Source organism: Natator depressus, chromosome 3, assembly GCF_965152275.1.
Source record: "Natator depressus isolate rNatDep1 chromosome 3, rNatDep2.hap1, whole genome shotgun sequence".
NCBI lineage: Eukaryota > Metazoa > Chordata > Testudines > Cheloniidae > Natator > Natator depressus.
Genome location: NC_134236.1, coordinates 32,826,879 through 32,843,063, shown reverse-complemented (window position 1 = coordinate 32,843,063; position 16,185 = coordinate 32,826,879). Strand labels below are relative to the sequence as shown.

The 16,185-nt window shown below is 38.8% G+C and overlaps 1 protein-coding gene across 1 annotated transcript in view; it reads left to right on the top strand.

The window, feature by feature from the left end:
- Window positions 1-16,185, top strand: part of TAF1B (TATA-box binding protein associated factor, RNA polymerase I subunit B) — a 55,961-nt gene that overhangs the window by 14,123 nt on the left and 25,653 nt on the right. Inside the window, exons 7-8 of the mRNA XM_074947671.1 lie at window positions 352-514; window positions 5,244-5,343. Coding sequence (XP_074803772.1) covers window positions 352-514; window positions 5,244-5,343 — 263 coding nt within the window. The remainder of the gene's footprint in view (window positions 1-351; window positions 515-5,243; window positions 5,344-16,185) is intronic.

The window sequence follows — 16,185 nt, the reverse complement described above, 5'->3', positions numbered from 1 at the left end:
CTTCAGAGGGAATGAACAGAACAGGTAATCGTCAAGTGATCCATCCCATCACCCATTCCCAGCTCCTCAAGTATTTGTTACTTAGCCTGTTCTCTTATTAGCGAGTCTGTGGAGCTACATTGGCACTGGTTCTCAGAGAGCCAGCTTGTCGTCTTGTGTTGCAGTAAGAGGTACTTTGAGAGTTAAGCCATTTAGAACACTAACACCAAAGCTTTGATTTGAAACCGCCACTAATGGCTAAACGCAGCTTGTTGGATGATCAGTTTCTCTTGTTCTTTGCATATTTGCATGTTCAGTGTAGCATATTTTGTCTACAGAGTTATTTTATATGTAATGTTTTTTTATCATCAGCAAGAGAAACCACATCTGTCTGCTCCGGATCGGTAGATGGTAGCTCATATGTACTTAAGAGGAAAAAAGGGAACTTGAGGATGTCTATGCCAATGACGCTTTCTTTCTGCTATATTGCATTACTCTGGCTGAGAGAACCAGTGACATTATCAGATCTCTTAAGGTATGAATAGTCTCTGTGAAATATTTGCTGCCGTTGTAAGTAATCAGTGTTTTTTTTAATTTGGGTGCTTGCTTGTTAACTAGTTGAATTATAGATAGGGCTGGTAGTGACCCTATATTTAGGTTGCCTCACACGTTCCAGGATAGAAGATTCTTGCAACCATTTTTTGAGAGTCTCTAGTAGCTCTGTTTGCAGCAAGTGTTTGAAATTTGTCAGGGAGAAAATATTAGTGTTAGAGAAGTGCCTTTTCTTTGTCCGATGAAATTATTTTCCGATTTAGTTGAGTTGTAAATAGATATTGCAGTTTCACTTCTCTCATTTGTATTCCTCAGGAGAATGTTGATAGCCTGCCTTATAACTGAATGAATACTCTAAAGATCCAGGCTTCTGCTACTGCCAGAACATCAGCAGCAATACAAACCATAAATCTGGCATTTTGTAGCTTTCATTTGCTTCACCTAAAGAGTTGTCTTTTTAACATATTTTTGTATGCAATAAAATATAGGTATAGACTCAATGACAGACCAAATTGAGAAAAAAAAAATATACCCAGAAATTGTGCTAATGGTCAGGCTTGCCATTTTAGTTCTTTATAGGTAGGTAGTTCATGAATATTTAAAACAATAGAATACTAGTTGTGCTAAATGACCCACCTTTTTTCTTTTTGGTTTTCCCCCCAAAGTGGTAGTCAGCTGACTACTGCTCCTCCCCTGTGATACGTGCTTGGGCACCACATCAGGCAACCAGCCATTTTCTAAGGTATTTAAAATACAGGACCAAAAATATTCTTATTGCTATTTGGCACATTCAATACATAACCTTGTAATTAACCTTGTAATTAAAGTGACATTGTGGTTAAAAATAACATTTTAAAATGTTCCTACATATGTTTCAAATAGCAATATATTTTTTTAGTGTCATTAAACTAACGTTCATTGTGCTGTTTATTTTTTGTATTCCTCTCAACAAGTAAGACTACAGTTTCAACATGGGAGACTTCACGTGGCTGTAGAATAATACAGTAATGCAGTTCAAACCAGGCTAAATCTAGTTAAGTTGGCAAGATCAAAATTGTAACCAGTTTGTGGCACTTCTGTTTTGTGGCCTTGGCATGTTATTTTTTTTCATATTATACACAGGACCTAGGGTTTATCCACACTTGGATTACCATATTTAAAAGGACAGAGACTATAAGCCCCATCTGTTTTTGCAATAGGAAAGTTTAAACACAGTTTGTAGACTTGTTTAAACACAGTTTATTCTAAATTCTAAACAACACTTCATAAAATGAGTGTGGATGAGCCAAAAAGCATTAGAACTGCTTTAAAAAGTATTCTCGAACATGGGCTCTTGGAGTAGGTGTCATATGAAAATTGGATGTTTTCCCACACAATGTTTACTTTCATTGCAGTATTTGTGATATTCTCTATATTTAGAATGGAGAACATGACACTTAGGTTAGCTGCAGTGAGTAATAAATAAGGCTGCGATTCTTTCACGGAGGTCATGGAAGTCACGGATTCTGTGACCTCCATGACTTCCGCAGTGCCTGATGTGGCTGACTTCAGGGCCAGCTGCTCAGGCACCCCACAGCCAGCTGCACCGGCTGCTGCTGGAGCGACCTGGGGCCAGCTGCTCTGGTGGTCCCTGGGTCCAGTTGCTCTGGCCGCTGCTCGGGAGGCCCGGGGCCAGCTGGCTTCAGGGGCTGCCCAAGCAGCGGCTGGTCCCGCGGACAGCCCAAGCAGAAGTCCTGGGGGGACCCCAGGAGTGCCCAAGAAGCGGTCCTGGGGGAGCGCCCAAGAAGCGGTCCAGGGGGGCTGCCCAAGAGCCAGTTGCACTGGCTACTGCTCGGGTGGCCCCAGGCAGCTGGCTCCGGGGACCACCGGAACAGCAGCTGGTGTGGCTGGCTCGGGGAGTGCCCCAGTAGCGGTTCTGGGGGTGCCCTGGGGACCGCTCGAGCAGCAATGGTCACAGGGCGGCTGGAGCAGGGGCCCCAGAAGTAGAGATTTAGTCATGGGTATTTTTGGTAAGTCATGGAAAGGTCACAGGCCATGAATTTTTTTTATTGCCCGTGACCTGTCCATGACTTTTACCAAAAATACCCATGACTAAATCTTAGCCTTAGTTGATGTGTCCACCTTTTAATGGGCCCTTTATACTAGGGCTATGAGAATTCTTTAAAAACAGTTGTAACAAAATTTGATCTGGTAGAACCATGTTTAGTGAGTACTGTGTTTTAAACGGTATCAAAATACATCTTGCCTCAGGCAAATATAGACTGGTCCTGTAGTGCAGTAATCTAACACATTTCTCCGGTGGGAGGGGAGATTTTACTGTCCATACGCATCATTCCGATTCCAATGTGGACAGGACATTTGTTATATATTTAATTCCTTATTTGTGAATCAGTGATATCAAATTGATGGAAGAGTGCACAGAATTTCAGAAAATAAAGTACTAGGCAAGAAAACTTTCTAAAATCAAGTTAAAACTGTTACAAATATTGCATTAATTCTAATTTAGAGGGATACATTCTTTATTTAATATATCTTCCTTTTAAAATTACTTCGAATCTAGTATTTCTAGAATAATTCAGCATAAAATTATAACATACTGTAGTTCTAACTATACTTTGAATTTAAATTCTAGATCTCAAAGAATTGGTCATAGAGTGCAGTCATAGGGAGTGATTGACATTCACTTACCGTAGTTCTTCTTAAATGGAATGTTGATAACTAGCAAGTAATATACAACAAGTAGCTTCTTTTCTATGGCTTAAATCTTCTTAACGAATGCCTGTTAAGTAATTTCTCTAACTTTGTTTTCACTTATAAAAGTGTCTCTGCCATCTAGTATGTGGTGTTTCTTTTAATTCCTTGACCCTTTCTGCCAGGGCCTAAACAAAGAAAAGTACTGCATGTTTGTACAGTGAAATTTTGCAGACAGGCACTGACTTTTTAGGAATATGTCATCTCAATATTGGGCCATCCAAGTTCCTGGTGCCCTTTTCTAAAATCAACATTGCATTTTCTTTTACAACAGTGACTTCTTTCATTTTTTTTTTTTTTAAAACCACTTCTCTTTGCTGTTTTTGTTCTTGCTTATTGAATTAAGGTAACTGCCCAGATATCTAGGTATATCTGGTACAGCTCAAACTCCCCTCTGGAGAGACTAGGGCTAGCACTTTTGTCGGTAAAACTTATGTTGTTTTGGGGCGTGAAAAAAAAAAAAAAGGCTGCCTGACCGATATAAGTTACACTGACAGAAGCGCTGGTGTGGACAGTGCTGTGTTGGCAGGAGATGCTCTCCTGCCGACATAGCTACCGCTGCTCTTTGGAGGAGGTTTAATTATGTCGATGGGAGAGCTCTCTCCTGTCAGCACAGAGCAGCTACATGGGAGGTCTTGCAGCGGCACAGCTGCATCGGTTCAGCTGTCACTGTAAGGTCTCTAGTGTAGAAATAGCCCAAGTGTGACTTATGTACTTGGTACTGATATATTTTAAAAATAAACCAAAAGACCTCCCCTAACTCCACAGCCAAAACCTATGCCGTATCTTACTATGTCTTAAACGTCCTGCAGGAAATTTAATTTTGTTGTTTTTCTCTTTGTAATAAACACATTTTGCAACATTCATACCAACCAGAGTATCACTTCGTACCAGGAATCCTATTTTAAAAATCCTGAGATTTTAAAAAAGTGTAGTGAATTTAGTGTTCATGAAACATGTTGGTTTGATGATCTTCTAGGCCGAAGCCTGCTTTAGCCTCATCATGGGTAGTATAAAGTTTCCACTAATGTACTTTAATTCCGACCTGGAGGGCAACTTCTTAGAGTGAGGATAATTCAGTCTCCCTCTCAATTCAAAACTTGGCTTGTTTGCTGATAATGTCCAGTTGCGTGCCAGATATTGGTAAGTGTTATGGTGTTCTTTGTGATTCAAACAGCTGCCTACTAAGAGCTAGACTGAGACCACAACTTATTTCATGTGAGCTATTGAATAGCCAGCAGATGACACTATTGAGATGGGCACTCTCTCCTCCCCTCCTTTTCTCTCCCTCTTCCCCGCCATATTTTTTGAAAATAAAAATCCGAAGTGTGTTTCGACATTTATCTAAAATAAATGTATTTTATATATTGATAAAATATATAGTTGTATGGTTTTCTGATTTGGTTACATATAAACTAACAGTTCTATGACCCTGATTGTAGGAGCCCTGCATACTTACTGTGGAAAGATTAAACTCTTTCATGTTTAGTTGAGTAAGTATGGATTTGGGGAGCAAAACGCTATAGCCCTATAACAATGTTATCATAAAAGTGTACTTACTGTCTCCTTAATAGCATTGCCCAATATTGAAAATATTTCAGTTAAAATATTCTACCTGTTCGCAAGAATTGGCTATTTTGAGAATGTGCAGGGAAAGCTGGATATAAACATGTCTAGAGTAAACTCGGTGCCGTAACTTTATCTGTGAGTCACGTTTGAGCTTGAATTTTAATATTCTAGCTCTCATGTTAAAGAACAGGCAATTTTTTTTAGTACTAAAGCAGCATTTTGGAGGACACGGTGTTAGCTGGAGCTATTTGGGCTTTTCAATTCTGATGCTATTTAAAAAAAAAAAATCAAGATTGAAATCTTAATTTCAAAGTTAAAGTGCCATTTTTTAAAAAGTACATGATGCTTTAAACTAAATGTTGATTTGGCTTAAACTCTTTTTTTTTATTTAGGTTTGTTATAGATGGTCACATTCCTTACTTGAATGCTTTTCAGTATTTTCCAGAGGAGATGAAATTGTATGGAGTTGATCTCAAGATCTTTCATGTAGAGGTGACTTTTATCCTTTCGTTTTTATTTAATAAGCTACATATTTTATGGTATATTGTACTTCTGGGTTATGGTACTGACAATTTGAGTGAATGTACCTTTGTTATATTATTTTGCTTCCTGGTAGTAATGCAGGAGCCAGTGAGCAAATTATTCTGATTACTTTCATATTTAAATTAGAATAATTAGGTTGATAACTTGATAAGTACTAAACAGGTTTTTCTCATAGATTCCAGGGCCAGGAAGGACCACTGTGATCATCTAGCCTGATCTCCTATAACACGGGCCATAGAACTTCCCCAAAAATAATTCCTAGAATATATCTTTTAGAAAAATGTCTGATCTTGATTTAAAAACTGTCAGTGATGGAGAGTCCACCATGACCCTTGGTAATTTGTCCCAATGATTAATTACCCTCAGGTGTGTGTTTGTATTATGTTTGCTTATCTCTTGGGAAATACAGAAAACATAAAGACAGGTTTCAGAGTAGCAGCCATGTTAGTCTGTTTTTTCAAAAAGAAAGGGAGTACTTGTGGCACCTTAGAGACTAACCAATTTATTTGAGCATAAGCTTTCGTGAGCTACAACTCACTTCAGCTCAAATAAATTTGTTAGTCTCTAAGGTGCCACAAGTACTCCTTTTCTTTTTGAGAAAACATAAATACTCCTTTGAATACTCAGTTGAAATCTCCCTCTCTTTGGAAGCAAGTTCTATCAGTTTTTTTATAGTATGATGTGTTCTTGCTCTATTTATTGGAATTTGTTTCTTTTTTAGTATTTAGCAAAATTTACATTGTTAAACTAAAGAGTTCATGTTAATATGTTCTGTCCACATGAAAATAGTCTCCCTGCTGCTTGTACTTAGCTGCCTTTCCCTTTGGCCCACTTTGTAGAACATCTACAGCACTTACTGCCTCATACCCCTTCTAGCTATGGGATTCTCTCTTTGAGTACACTGCACAGTCAGATCCTCTTCTGCCTGAAATTGGTGGCTTCTGTGTGTGTGGTTTCTCTTCCTCCTCCCATTCCCCCGGGAAGGAGAACTTGACAACATCCTGTACCTGACCACTGATGCCTTACCAAGGAAGGCATTACAAGAGCTGACTGGAAACAAGAATTTTGTTTCATGAAAAATTTTGAGGATTCAGAATTTTTCATTCCACCTAAAAAGAAAACAGATCTTTTGACTTTCCCCCAAAAAAGAGAGAGGGAGGGAGAGAAACCAGAATCCCCCAGAATGTCCAATAACCTGTTGGCTAAGGCACTGCCTGGAACATGGAAGACCCAGGTTCAAGTCCCTACTCTGCCTGATTCAAGAAATGTTATGTACAGCCAGGCAGTCAGAGCACAGATTATGCTCTGAGGAAAAAGTCTGGGGTGCACATCTTAACACACTTAAAACCACTGTCACCAGACAAGAACACTTCAGAGAAGTAGACTGCATCGTTGAACAGACCACCCAAATACTCTGTATTGAAGCAGGTTCTCTCAGGAAAAAACCCTCTGATCACACACTCCTAGTCCATGGACTCATAGGACTGGTAGAGGTCAAGAGGTCTTCTAGGCCAATCCCCTGCACTCAAGGTAAAACTAAATGTTTATCTAGACCAGTGGTGCTCACGCTTATTTGATCATGCCCTCCTTCTTTGTGTCTGTAGTAGTTTATGCTCCCCACCCCACCCCGTATACAAGTACATATGCTGATATATGCGGTGGCGGTGCTTCACTTGAATCAGTTTCGGCTTCTTTGTTTTTCACTTGAATTGTTTTTGTTTCTGTTGCACGAATGAGCCAATGATCCATTGTAATAAGAGCAAAAGCAAAACTGCGATTGTGGTCCGTGCTTACAATTAAATGTGCACACCGTGTCGTAGCGAACGGATTAACGTACAGATGGCAACAACTTTGTTTGAGAACCTCTGATCTAGACTATGCCTGACATGTGTTTGTCTAACCTGCTCTTTGTGGAATCTCCGTCATTCGAGATTTTTAATCTCCCTCGGCAATTTATTCTAGTGCTTAATTACCCTGACAGTTAGGAATTTTTTCCTAATGTCCAATCTAAACCACCCTTGTTGTAATTTAAGCCCATTGCTTCTTGTCATATCCTCAGAGGTTCAGGAGAACAATTCTTCTCCCTAATCCTTGTAACAACCTTTTATGTACAATATTTGAAAACTGTTATCGTGTCCCCTCTCAGTCTTCTCCAGACTAAACAAACCCAATTTTTTCAATCTTCCCTCATAGGTCATGTTTTCTAGACCTTTAATCATTTTTGTTGCTCTTCTGGACTTGGAACTTCTCCAATTTGTCCACATCTTTCCTGAAATGTAGTGCCCAGAACTGGACACCATGCTCCAGTTGAGGCCTAATCAGTGCGGAGTAGAGCAGAAGAATTACTTCTTGTCTTGCTTACAACCCTCCAGCTAATACATCCCAGAATAATGTTTGCTTTTTTTTTTTTTTAACAACAGTGTTACACAGTTGACTCATGTTTAACTTGTGATCCACTATGACCTCCAGATCCCTTTCCACAGTATACCTTCCTAAGCAGTCGTTTCCCATTTTGTATATGTGCAACTGATTGCTCCTTCCTAAGTGGAATACTTTTACTCTTAAGTGGAGTCACCTATCACCCCACACTGATACTTTCCCATGGGGTATCATTAAACAATAACAACCCATACATGATGGGGACCACATCCTGAAAGAAATCTTTCCCAACCCCCTCTTCTGGCTTTCAAGCAACACCCTCCAACCTTGCCAAGCTCACCATGAGAAGCAAGGTCTCCCTACAGATCAGGACACATCAACTCATAGTGGCACCAGACCCTGCCAGAACAATAGATGCAAAACCTGCAAACATATCTCCACAGCTATGATGATCAGTACCCCCCACAACAAACCTTTCAAGATTCCTGGGTTCTACACATGCATATCACAACATGTTATACCTCATCCAGTGCACTAAATGCCCCAATAACTGTGTGGGTGAAAACAGAAAATCATTATGCTCTCAAATGAACTCTCATAGAAACATGATAAAAGTAAAAAACACAATATCACCTGGGAACGAACAGGTTTCATAACATGATAACTCCATATCTGACCTCTCAATCCTCATCCTCAAAGGAAATCTGCACAGCACCTTCAAAAGACAAGTTTGGGAACTTAAATTCATATCTCTGCTGAAATGAGCCATAAATCCAGTGTTTTTATTAAGTCCATGATTTTTAGTGTCTAGCAATCTGTAACCCACTAACCCTCCTTTGTTGTATGACTGCAGATGTGTTAACTGCCTACTTCACCTTGAATGTTCTGTTCTACCTTGTATTTAGCTGTGACACTCTGAGGGTATGTTTACACTGCAATTAGACACATGTGACTGGCTTATGCCAGCTGGCTCGGGCTCAGAGGCTGTTTAATTGTGGTGTAGACGTTTGGGCTCAGGCTGCAGCGCTTGCTCGAGAACGCTGTGAGGTGGGAGAGTCCCGGAGATGTCCCTGAATGTCTACAGCACAGTTAAACAGCCCTTTAGCCCAAGAGCCAGAGTCAGCTTGCAAAGGCCAGCCGCGGGGGTCTAATTGCAGTGTAGACATACCCATAGTATCTTTCCCAGGCCTGAAGAAGAGCTCTGTCTAAGCTCGAAAGCTTTTCTCTTTCACTAACAGAAATTGGTACAGTACAAAATATTAACTCATCCACCTTGTCTCATTCATATTAGAAATAGTGCTCAACTGCAAAATATCACTTTTTCTAAAGTGTTGTGTTCAGAGATCTGCCCTTGGATTTTGCGTCTCTCTAATTCACATATTTATAGTCAAAAGTACAGTTGAAAGATTGCTGTGGTGATTATGGCCTGTGAATATTTTTCTTTCTTTACTTGTGACCATCTAATATCTTGATTGCTCAATAAAAATGGCTTGAGTTAAACAGATGCCACAAATATGCAGCAGAATCAATTCAGCATTGTTCAAACAAAGCTAAAGACGTAAAAAACATTTTGTTCTGTAAATCTGTCAAGTTTTAGTTGTTTTTAAAAAAATAATAATAATAAAAAGGCAGTGGGAATCTTTTATTTTCCCTGTGAGTGTTGGATGCAGAATAATTGCTAGTTTGCCTGAAGGAAAATACAAAATCAGAATTTCCCGTGGATTATGAAGAGAGACTTACACAACAGTTTTGATAACTTCCCATTGTGTGTGACAGAAACAAGGATTGGACTGTGGGCCTACATGTTAACCTTAAGGGCTCAATTTTAGAAATTATCACTTTATATCAAATCCTTATAGATTTCAAATAATCTGTGCTGGTTCATTATAAAATTTGTTAGATGATTGTCTGTCAGTAAATCTCCTATTAGGATTAGGTTTACAGTACCTAATTAATCCAAAGAGAAGTAATAGCTCTACTACACACTCCTTCAAAAAATAGTTCAGTACATTTACAGCACTGAATCTACTTTATGGAAAACTGCATTAGTGTGACTAATAATGAAAAATGGACACTTTTTTAGTGTATTCTGGCCTTATATTTAAACTGGTTGGTTTTCCTTTAGATTTTTTTAAAAAGATTTTTGTGTGTGTGCAATGCTTACAATAAGCACCTATTATAAATAGATTTAAAAAAATGTTTGAATGCAAAAGCACTTTGAGTTTCTAAAAATCATCCATTGTTTTTCTTTCACTTCTTTAGCACACATTCCTTAGCTAGCCTTATAAAGGTTAGTCTGTATTTAAGATAAATGGATTACTGTGTCCTAACAAAAGAAAATGATCACTGATGTTTCCAATTTTTTGAAGAAAAAAAATAATTGGTAAAATTACTTTTATACATTAGTAAGGATAACTTAAGATTTTTTAAGGTTACCAAACTTTTTAACTATAAGGGTGGTTAAGCTCTGGCATAGGCTTCAAAGGGAGGTTGTGGAGTCCCTGTCATTGGAGGTTTTTAAGAATAGGTTGGACAAACACCTGTCAGGGATGGTTTAGGTTTAATAGGTTCTGCTTCAGTGCAGGGGGCTGGACTTGATGACCTTGTGAGGTCCCTTTCAGCCCTACGTTTCTATGGTTCTATAAAACAATATAGAACTACTGTTTTGGGGTCCAATTCCACAAAGATATGTATGTGAGTAGTCTCCTTGAAACAAATTAGAACAATTCATGTGGCTAGAGATACTAATGTGCATAAGTCTTTGTAGTATCGGGGAAGTCTACACTACAAAAATAAGTCTACTTAGTTACGTTGACGTACAGCCACCACAGTAATTACATCAGTTTTTTTGTGTGCACACTACAGTCCTGTCAGCTGTGCATTTCCTCAGTAGGAGCACTTCCCCCGATTTAACTGTCATTGTGGGGCAGTGAGAGCCCGGAGGTCCAAGCAATGGGGCTCCAGGCTGTCAGCCACCGAAGCTCCAGCAATGCCCCTCTGCCATGTACATTGGCCAAACTGGACAGTCTCTACGTAAAAGAATAAAAGAACACAAATAAGACATCAAGAATTATAACATTCAAAAACCAGTCGGAGAACACTTTAGTCTCTCTAGTCACTCGATTACAGACCTAAAAGTTGCAATATTACAACAAAAAAAACTTCAAAAACAGACTCCAACGAGAGACTGCTGAATTGGAATTAATTTGCAAACTGGACACCATTAAATTAGGCTTGAATAAAGACTGGGAGTGGATGTGTCATTACACAAAGTAAAGCTATTTCCCCATGTTTATTTTTCTCCCCTAGTGTTCCTCACAGTTGTCACTGTTCCTGACAGGTCTTGTCAACTGCTGGAAATGGTCCACCTTGATTATCACTACAAAAGGGTTTTTTTTGTTTTGTTTTGTTGTCCCCCTCTCCTGCTGGTAATAGCTCACCTTACCTGATCACTCTCGTTACAGTGTGTATGGTAACACCCATTGTTTCATGTTCTCTGTGTATATAAAATCCCCCTACTGTATTTTCCACTGCATGCATCCGACGAAGTGAGCTGTAACTCATGAAAGCTTAAGCTCAAATAAATTTGTTAGTCTCTAAGGTGCCACGAGTACTCCTTTTCTTCTAACTCTGTAGTGTAGACCAGGCCTCAGCCCCTTAAAGTCTGTTATTAAATAAAGCTCTGAGATGATCCCTTCAAGTCAGGTTTGAGGCACAGGGACAGCACTATGAGGCAGTATGCTAATCCTATTCTGTGGATTAGAGAACTAAATTTCCTAGCTCCTACTTCCTTCAGTCCACTAGAACACTGCCTTTCCTCTTGGTGATTCATAAGGTGTCACTTTTTCCCCACTGAGTTGGTACTGAATCAATGCCCTAGCAAGGTGTCAGTTGGCACTGATTTGTTAGAGTTTGTGTCTTTTAGGGTATGTCTCTCTGAAGAGTTATTTTGGGCTCTTACTTGGCTGTTGCACCTAGCCGCCTTCCCCCCCCCCCCCCCCCATGCTGTCCACATATAAAGCCATCTCACCCAAGTTTGGTGTAACTTTAAACCCAGGCTGGTTGGCTTGTCTGGGGGTATAGGCTAGAACTTAGGTGCCACTTTCCCTCGGGCTGGTAACCAATGTACCTTGCAGTGAGGAACGTTGATCCTCCAGTGCCTTCCCAAAATTCTACCTGTTCCCAGAAGGACAGACAAATTGTCCTACAATTCACTGGGGGAAAGAATCCTAGAGCAGCTCAGCTTAGTGCAGCACACAGAGCCATGGGATATGCCCCCAGAAATCCTGTTGATGCACTTGGGTGAGTGCAGCACCAGTGAGGCCATAGTAACTTGGCTGTGTCTTTGCAGTATGCTTGCACCTGCATGATGTTAAACAGCCAACATGTTTCACCTGAAAAATAAGTGCATTTCAGTAACTAAGTTAGTTCTGTACATGTAGTTTATTTGGGATCTTTTGAAATCAAAGATTCTATATAAATGTATTATTTCCTCCACTTTAATAGAAGAAAAGTTAGGAGCTGCTTAACATTCACTGTTTGGGCAAGCTGTGCAAATTTATAAACTAGACAGTATTTCTTTAGTTATAGGTGTGGATTTATTCTTCCTAATTATAGTACTTTTCTAGGAGGGGCTGATGAAATGAATCACTCCGTTTCAGAACCATACTTACCTACCTTGTCCCGGCTACTAAAGAAGGGTAAAATTCCTTTTTATTTCTGGTGTTCCATATCTTGCATCAGGCCACTCTGTTGAAATTCTTACCTTCAGCTTGACTGAAATAATTTAGCTAAGTGACACAAATGTAGTCTGGGTTTTGAAATATGTCCCTAAAATGAACACACGAACATGCTAAACCATTTCCTCATCTCTTTGGAGTTTTTAATATGTAAGAAGTTCCCCTATTTTTAATTTTGACTTGTAAACCCAATGTGTATTTTACTAGTACTTGTATGTGTCATTTGCTATTACTTTACTGCATAAAATAGCCTGGGTTGAAGATCTGAATTTCCCATTTTTCTGAGTAAATTTGTAACCTACTGGTCAGAGAGCATGTGTGTCCATGTCCATCCATTCCCTTCTGTTCTCAGACGGGGTGTGAGTCAGTAAGCTCATGCTGTAGAGACTCAAGCATTTTAGCTATGGAAGTCCCCAGTTCAAACCCTAGTGCTGGCCAAGATGGTGACTGGTAGAGATGCACTTGTTGAGACCATAAAGCTTCATCATCAACCAGATCATTGTTATATCCAATTTCTGTAAAAATATCTAAGTATTCATGATATTTAGTTTCCTCCATTTCCTGATTTGTCAGGTCAGAAGTAGTAGTAAAAACAAGTCCTTTAAAGTGTGGTTCTGCTCTGAGAAATAGCACTGCGGAAAATGTTGTGGTCATGGTGACCTGTTCATCTCAGTTATTCTATTTCTAAAGTATTGAGTTGGCAAATTTAAAAATTTTTTTTTAGACTGACAGCTGTGCATACTTCTTTTGAGATCTGAGAGGCAAGCTGAGTTCTTTACCGTTCTTGCATCATCTTCACTAATAAAGGTTCTACAGGCATTAAGGGATACCTATAAACTCCCTTGCTTTGAATGGCTTTCCACATGTGTAATTGATCAAATTTAGTACACAAGCCTGCTGCACAAGAAAGAATAGAATTAAAATTCTTTGAGCTGGGGTGACTCTGCGTAAGTAACCAAAGGAAAAAGTAGGAAAAAAAAAGTGCATTTGTAAATAGCATGAACAGATGTAACTGTATATACACACACAATCAGGTCTGAATACGTAGTGGCTTTTGCAGGTAAAATGGTAACTTAAAAATACAGCACCTGTAACCCATCATGTCTTCCAACTCATGATTAAGGGGCAGATTAAAATTAAATTATTTTCCTTATTCTTCTCTCTCCTCTTCTCTTCTTTTGTTCTTTTCATTTTTCTTTCCTTGCAGATGGAAATGCTCAATTACTGGGCCCCAATCAGCAGAAAATGATTTTGAAAGAAAAGCCCATCACTCAGTTCCCTTGCAGAACTCCTTGCTCCACTGTATTCACATTAAACTGCTTGGCCTACCAAGCTCCGCAAGTAACCTAAGAAGGGTAGAGCAGGGTGGCAGCAGCTTCCCTTTCAAACTCTGATCCTGCCCAACAGTAGATTTGAAGTTGTCTTGAACATCTAGTTGGATTGCTCTTGCTGACACAGCTTCAGGGTTAGAAGGAAGAGTAGGAAGAAAGGAGAATTGAAGTAGATTGGGGAAAGAGGGTTTAAACAAACTCAGATACAAACAGTGTTATATTTTTTATATGGAATATTTTTTGGCAATTAATATTACAGTAGAAGGTTTTCATTTGGTTTATTTTTTAACAAATCATTTTATGAAGATTTATTAACAAACTACTAATTGTTCTAACACTGAAAGAGGTGTGTTTTTTTCTGCTAGTTATATGCCTTGTGCTGCAGTGCATTCCCGAAGTCCATATATTGATAGATGAACAGGCACAAACTATTGAATGGTATTTGCTTACATGTTCCTTGGTTTTTAGTTACTCAATTTTATTCTGTTGGCATGGCCTGTTATCATATCTGTAGAGTTGGCCAGAAAATGGAAATTCCTTCCCAACAAAGATTTAGTGGGAAAAGATTTCCAGAAAACTTCTGTTTTAGGAGAACCAAAGTAAAATTTTCAGCTTCTGGGTGAAAGTAAAATTTGGCAAAAACCTGTCCAGGTAGGCAACCTGGGAGCCATCACTTCAATATTTCTGACAGAAAAAAATCAATTTTTCAGCAACATTGTAGTTTTCCTATGGAAAACTTTAATTTTGTGAAACGGGCATTTGCTGTTTGGAAAATATAGTGGAAATTTCCTGACCAGCTCAACTTGCCTGCTGCTCTTCTAGCTTTTAACCAATTGTATTTGTCAGCAGGTCCTTTACTGAATGATCCTAGTCATGACAGTGTCATTGTAAAATCAGTGGCTGGCTTTGTATCAATAATGTTTGATTTGTCCAGTTAAAAATGTACTGTAGTAAACAATACATTAGTATAATCATGCTCTTTAGTCTATTCCTTTTATGCTGAGTATTTTTGCTTGAGAAAGTAGAACTGTGGACTCCTCTGAAAATATAGTACCTCATTTGGGCATTTTATGCTGTGAAAGGCAGGGGAGGAGTATTCAGAGACCCTTGAATTATTCATTTATATATTTCATTTGTATAATTCAGATTTAAAGTGTATTTAAGCATTGTTCTCTCTCTCAAGCCTCTAGCTAAGACTTGTGCTTTCCTTTGAAAGACAGCGTTGTATGAGAACACATGATAATATATCAATCTTAAACAAAGAGCTCTGCTCGGCCTTACCTATGGAAGGTGCTGCCACTCCTCCATAATATTTTAAGCACAGCTGTTTGCAGCCCCGTTTTACTAAAGGTGACTCAGAATTTGTTTGCTGTCAGTGTTAAAAAATTGACCAGCGAGAATACTTAAATCTAAAACTCACATCCACAAAATGGTTACATTAATCTCCTTCCCCCCCCCAAGTAGTATGCGAGTTGTATAAATTAGATATAGCTTAATGTCATCCTTCTAGGATTTCAAGTGGATGTTATGACAACGTTTCATCTCTTCAGATATACATTTTTTTAAAAGTGTATGGGGGGGAAGCCTAGGTTTCTTTACTGTAGGCTAAAAGTGGCCCCATTAAATAGATGTATATGAAATCTTTGCTTAAATATTTCTCAGTTTTTGTTTTGGAGGAGTTGTTAGGACAGCTTGCTAGTGAATGTTCATCTCTTCAGCATGGCTCACCTTTTCATCTTGATTACCAAGTCTCTTTCACATTGGTGAATAATGTTGGCAGCCCAGCACCAGTGAAGGGAAGGAAAATTCACAACAAGTCTGATGGGGAAAAAATGCAATAAAAGCAGAAGCTTAATAACGTTAGATTAAAGAGCATATGGTGCCATCCTGGAATAGAAGACATGACAAACAGCCTTTTATGAATTATTCATTTTATTTCTCTCTCTCCGAGTTCTACTTTCACATTAAACAGATTGTTTATCTGCGTATTTCCAGACCGTTTGAATCAGATTTTTGAGCATTGTCTTGTTCAGCTCTTACAGAAAATGCAGGGCTTTGATTCATGGATAAGTTAAACTGATATAATTTACATACAAAAAAACCCTACATTTAGAAGTTATTTTGTTTGCAAAGGTAAGCACTTAAAAATTAGGAAATGCCAGAATTGAGGTTTCCTTATAAGTTTAATTTGGTCCCCTTGTTTGTATGCATTAGGCTGCGGTCTTTAATTACATGATCATATGTGGTTTTTAATACAGGACCCATTTTTAGTGCATAGGATGGATGGTGCTTGGAAAATGAAGCAGCTGTTCAATATTTATTTTTATCTTCATAATTCCAAT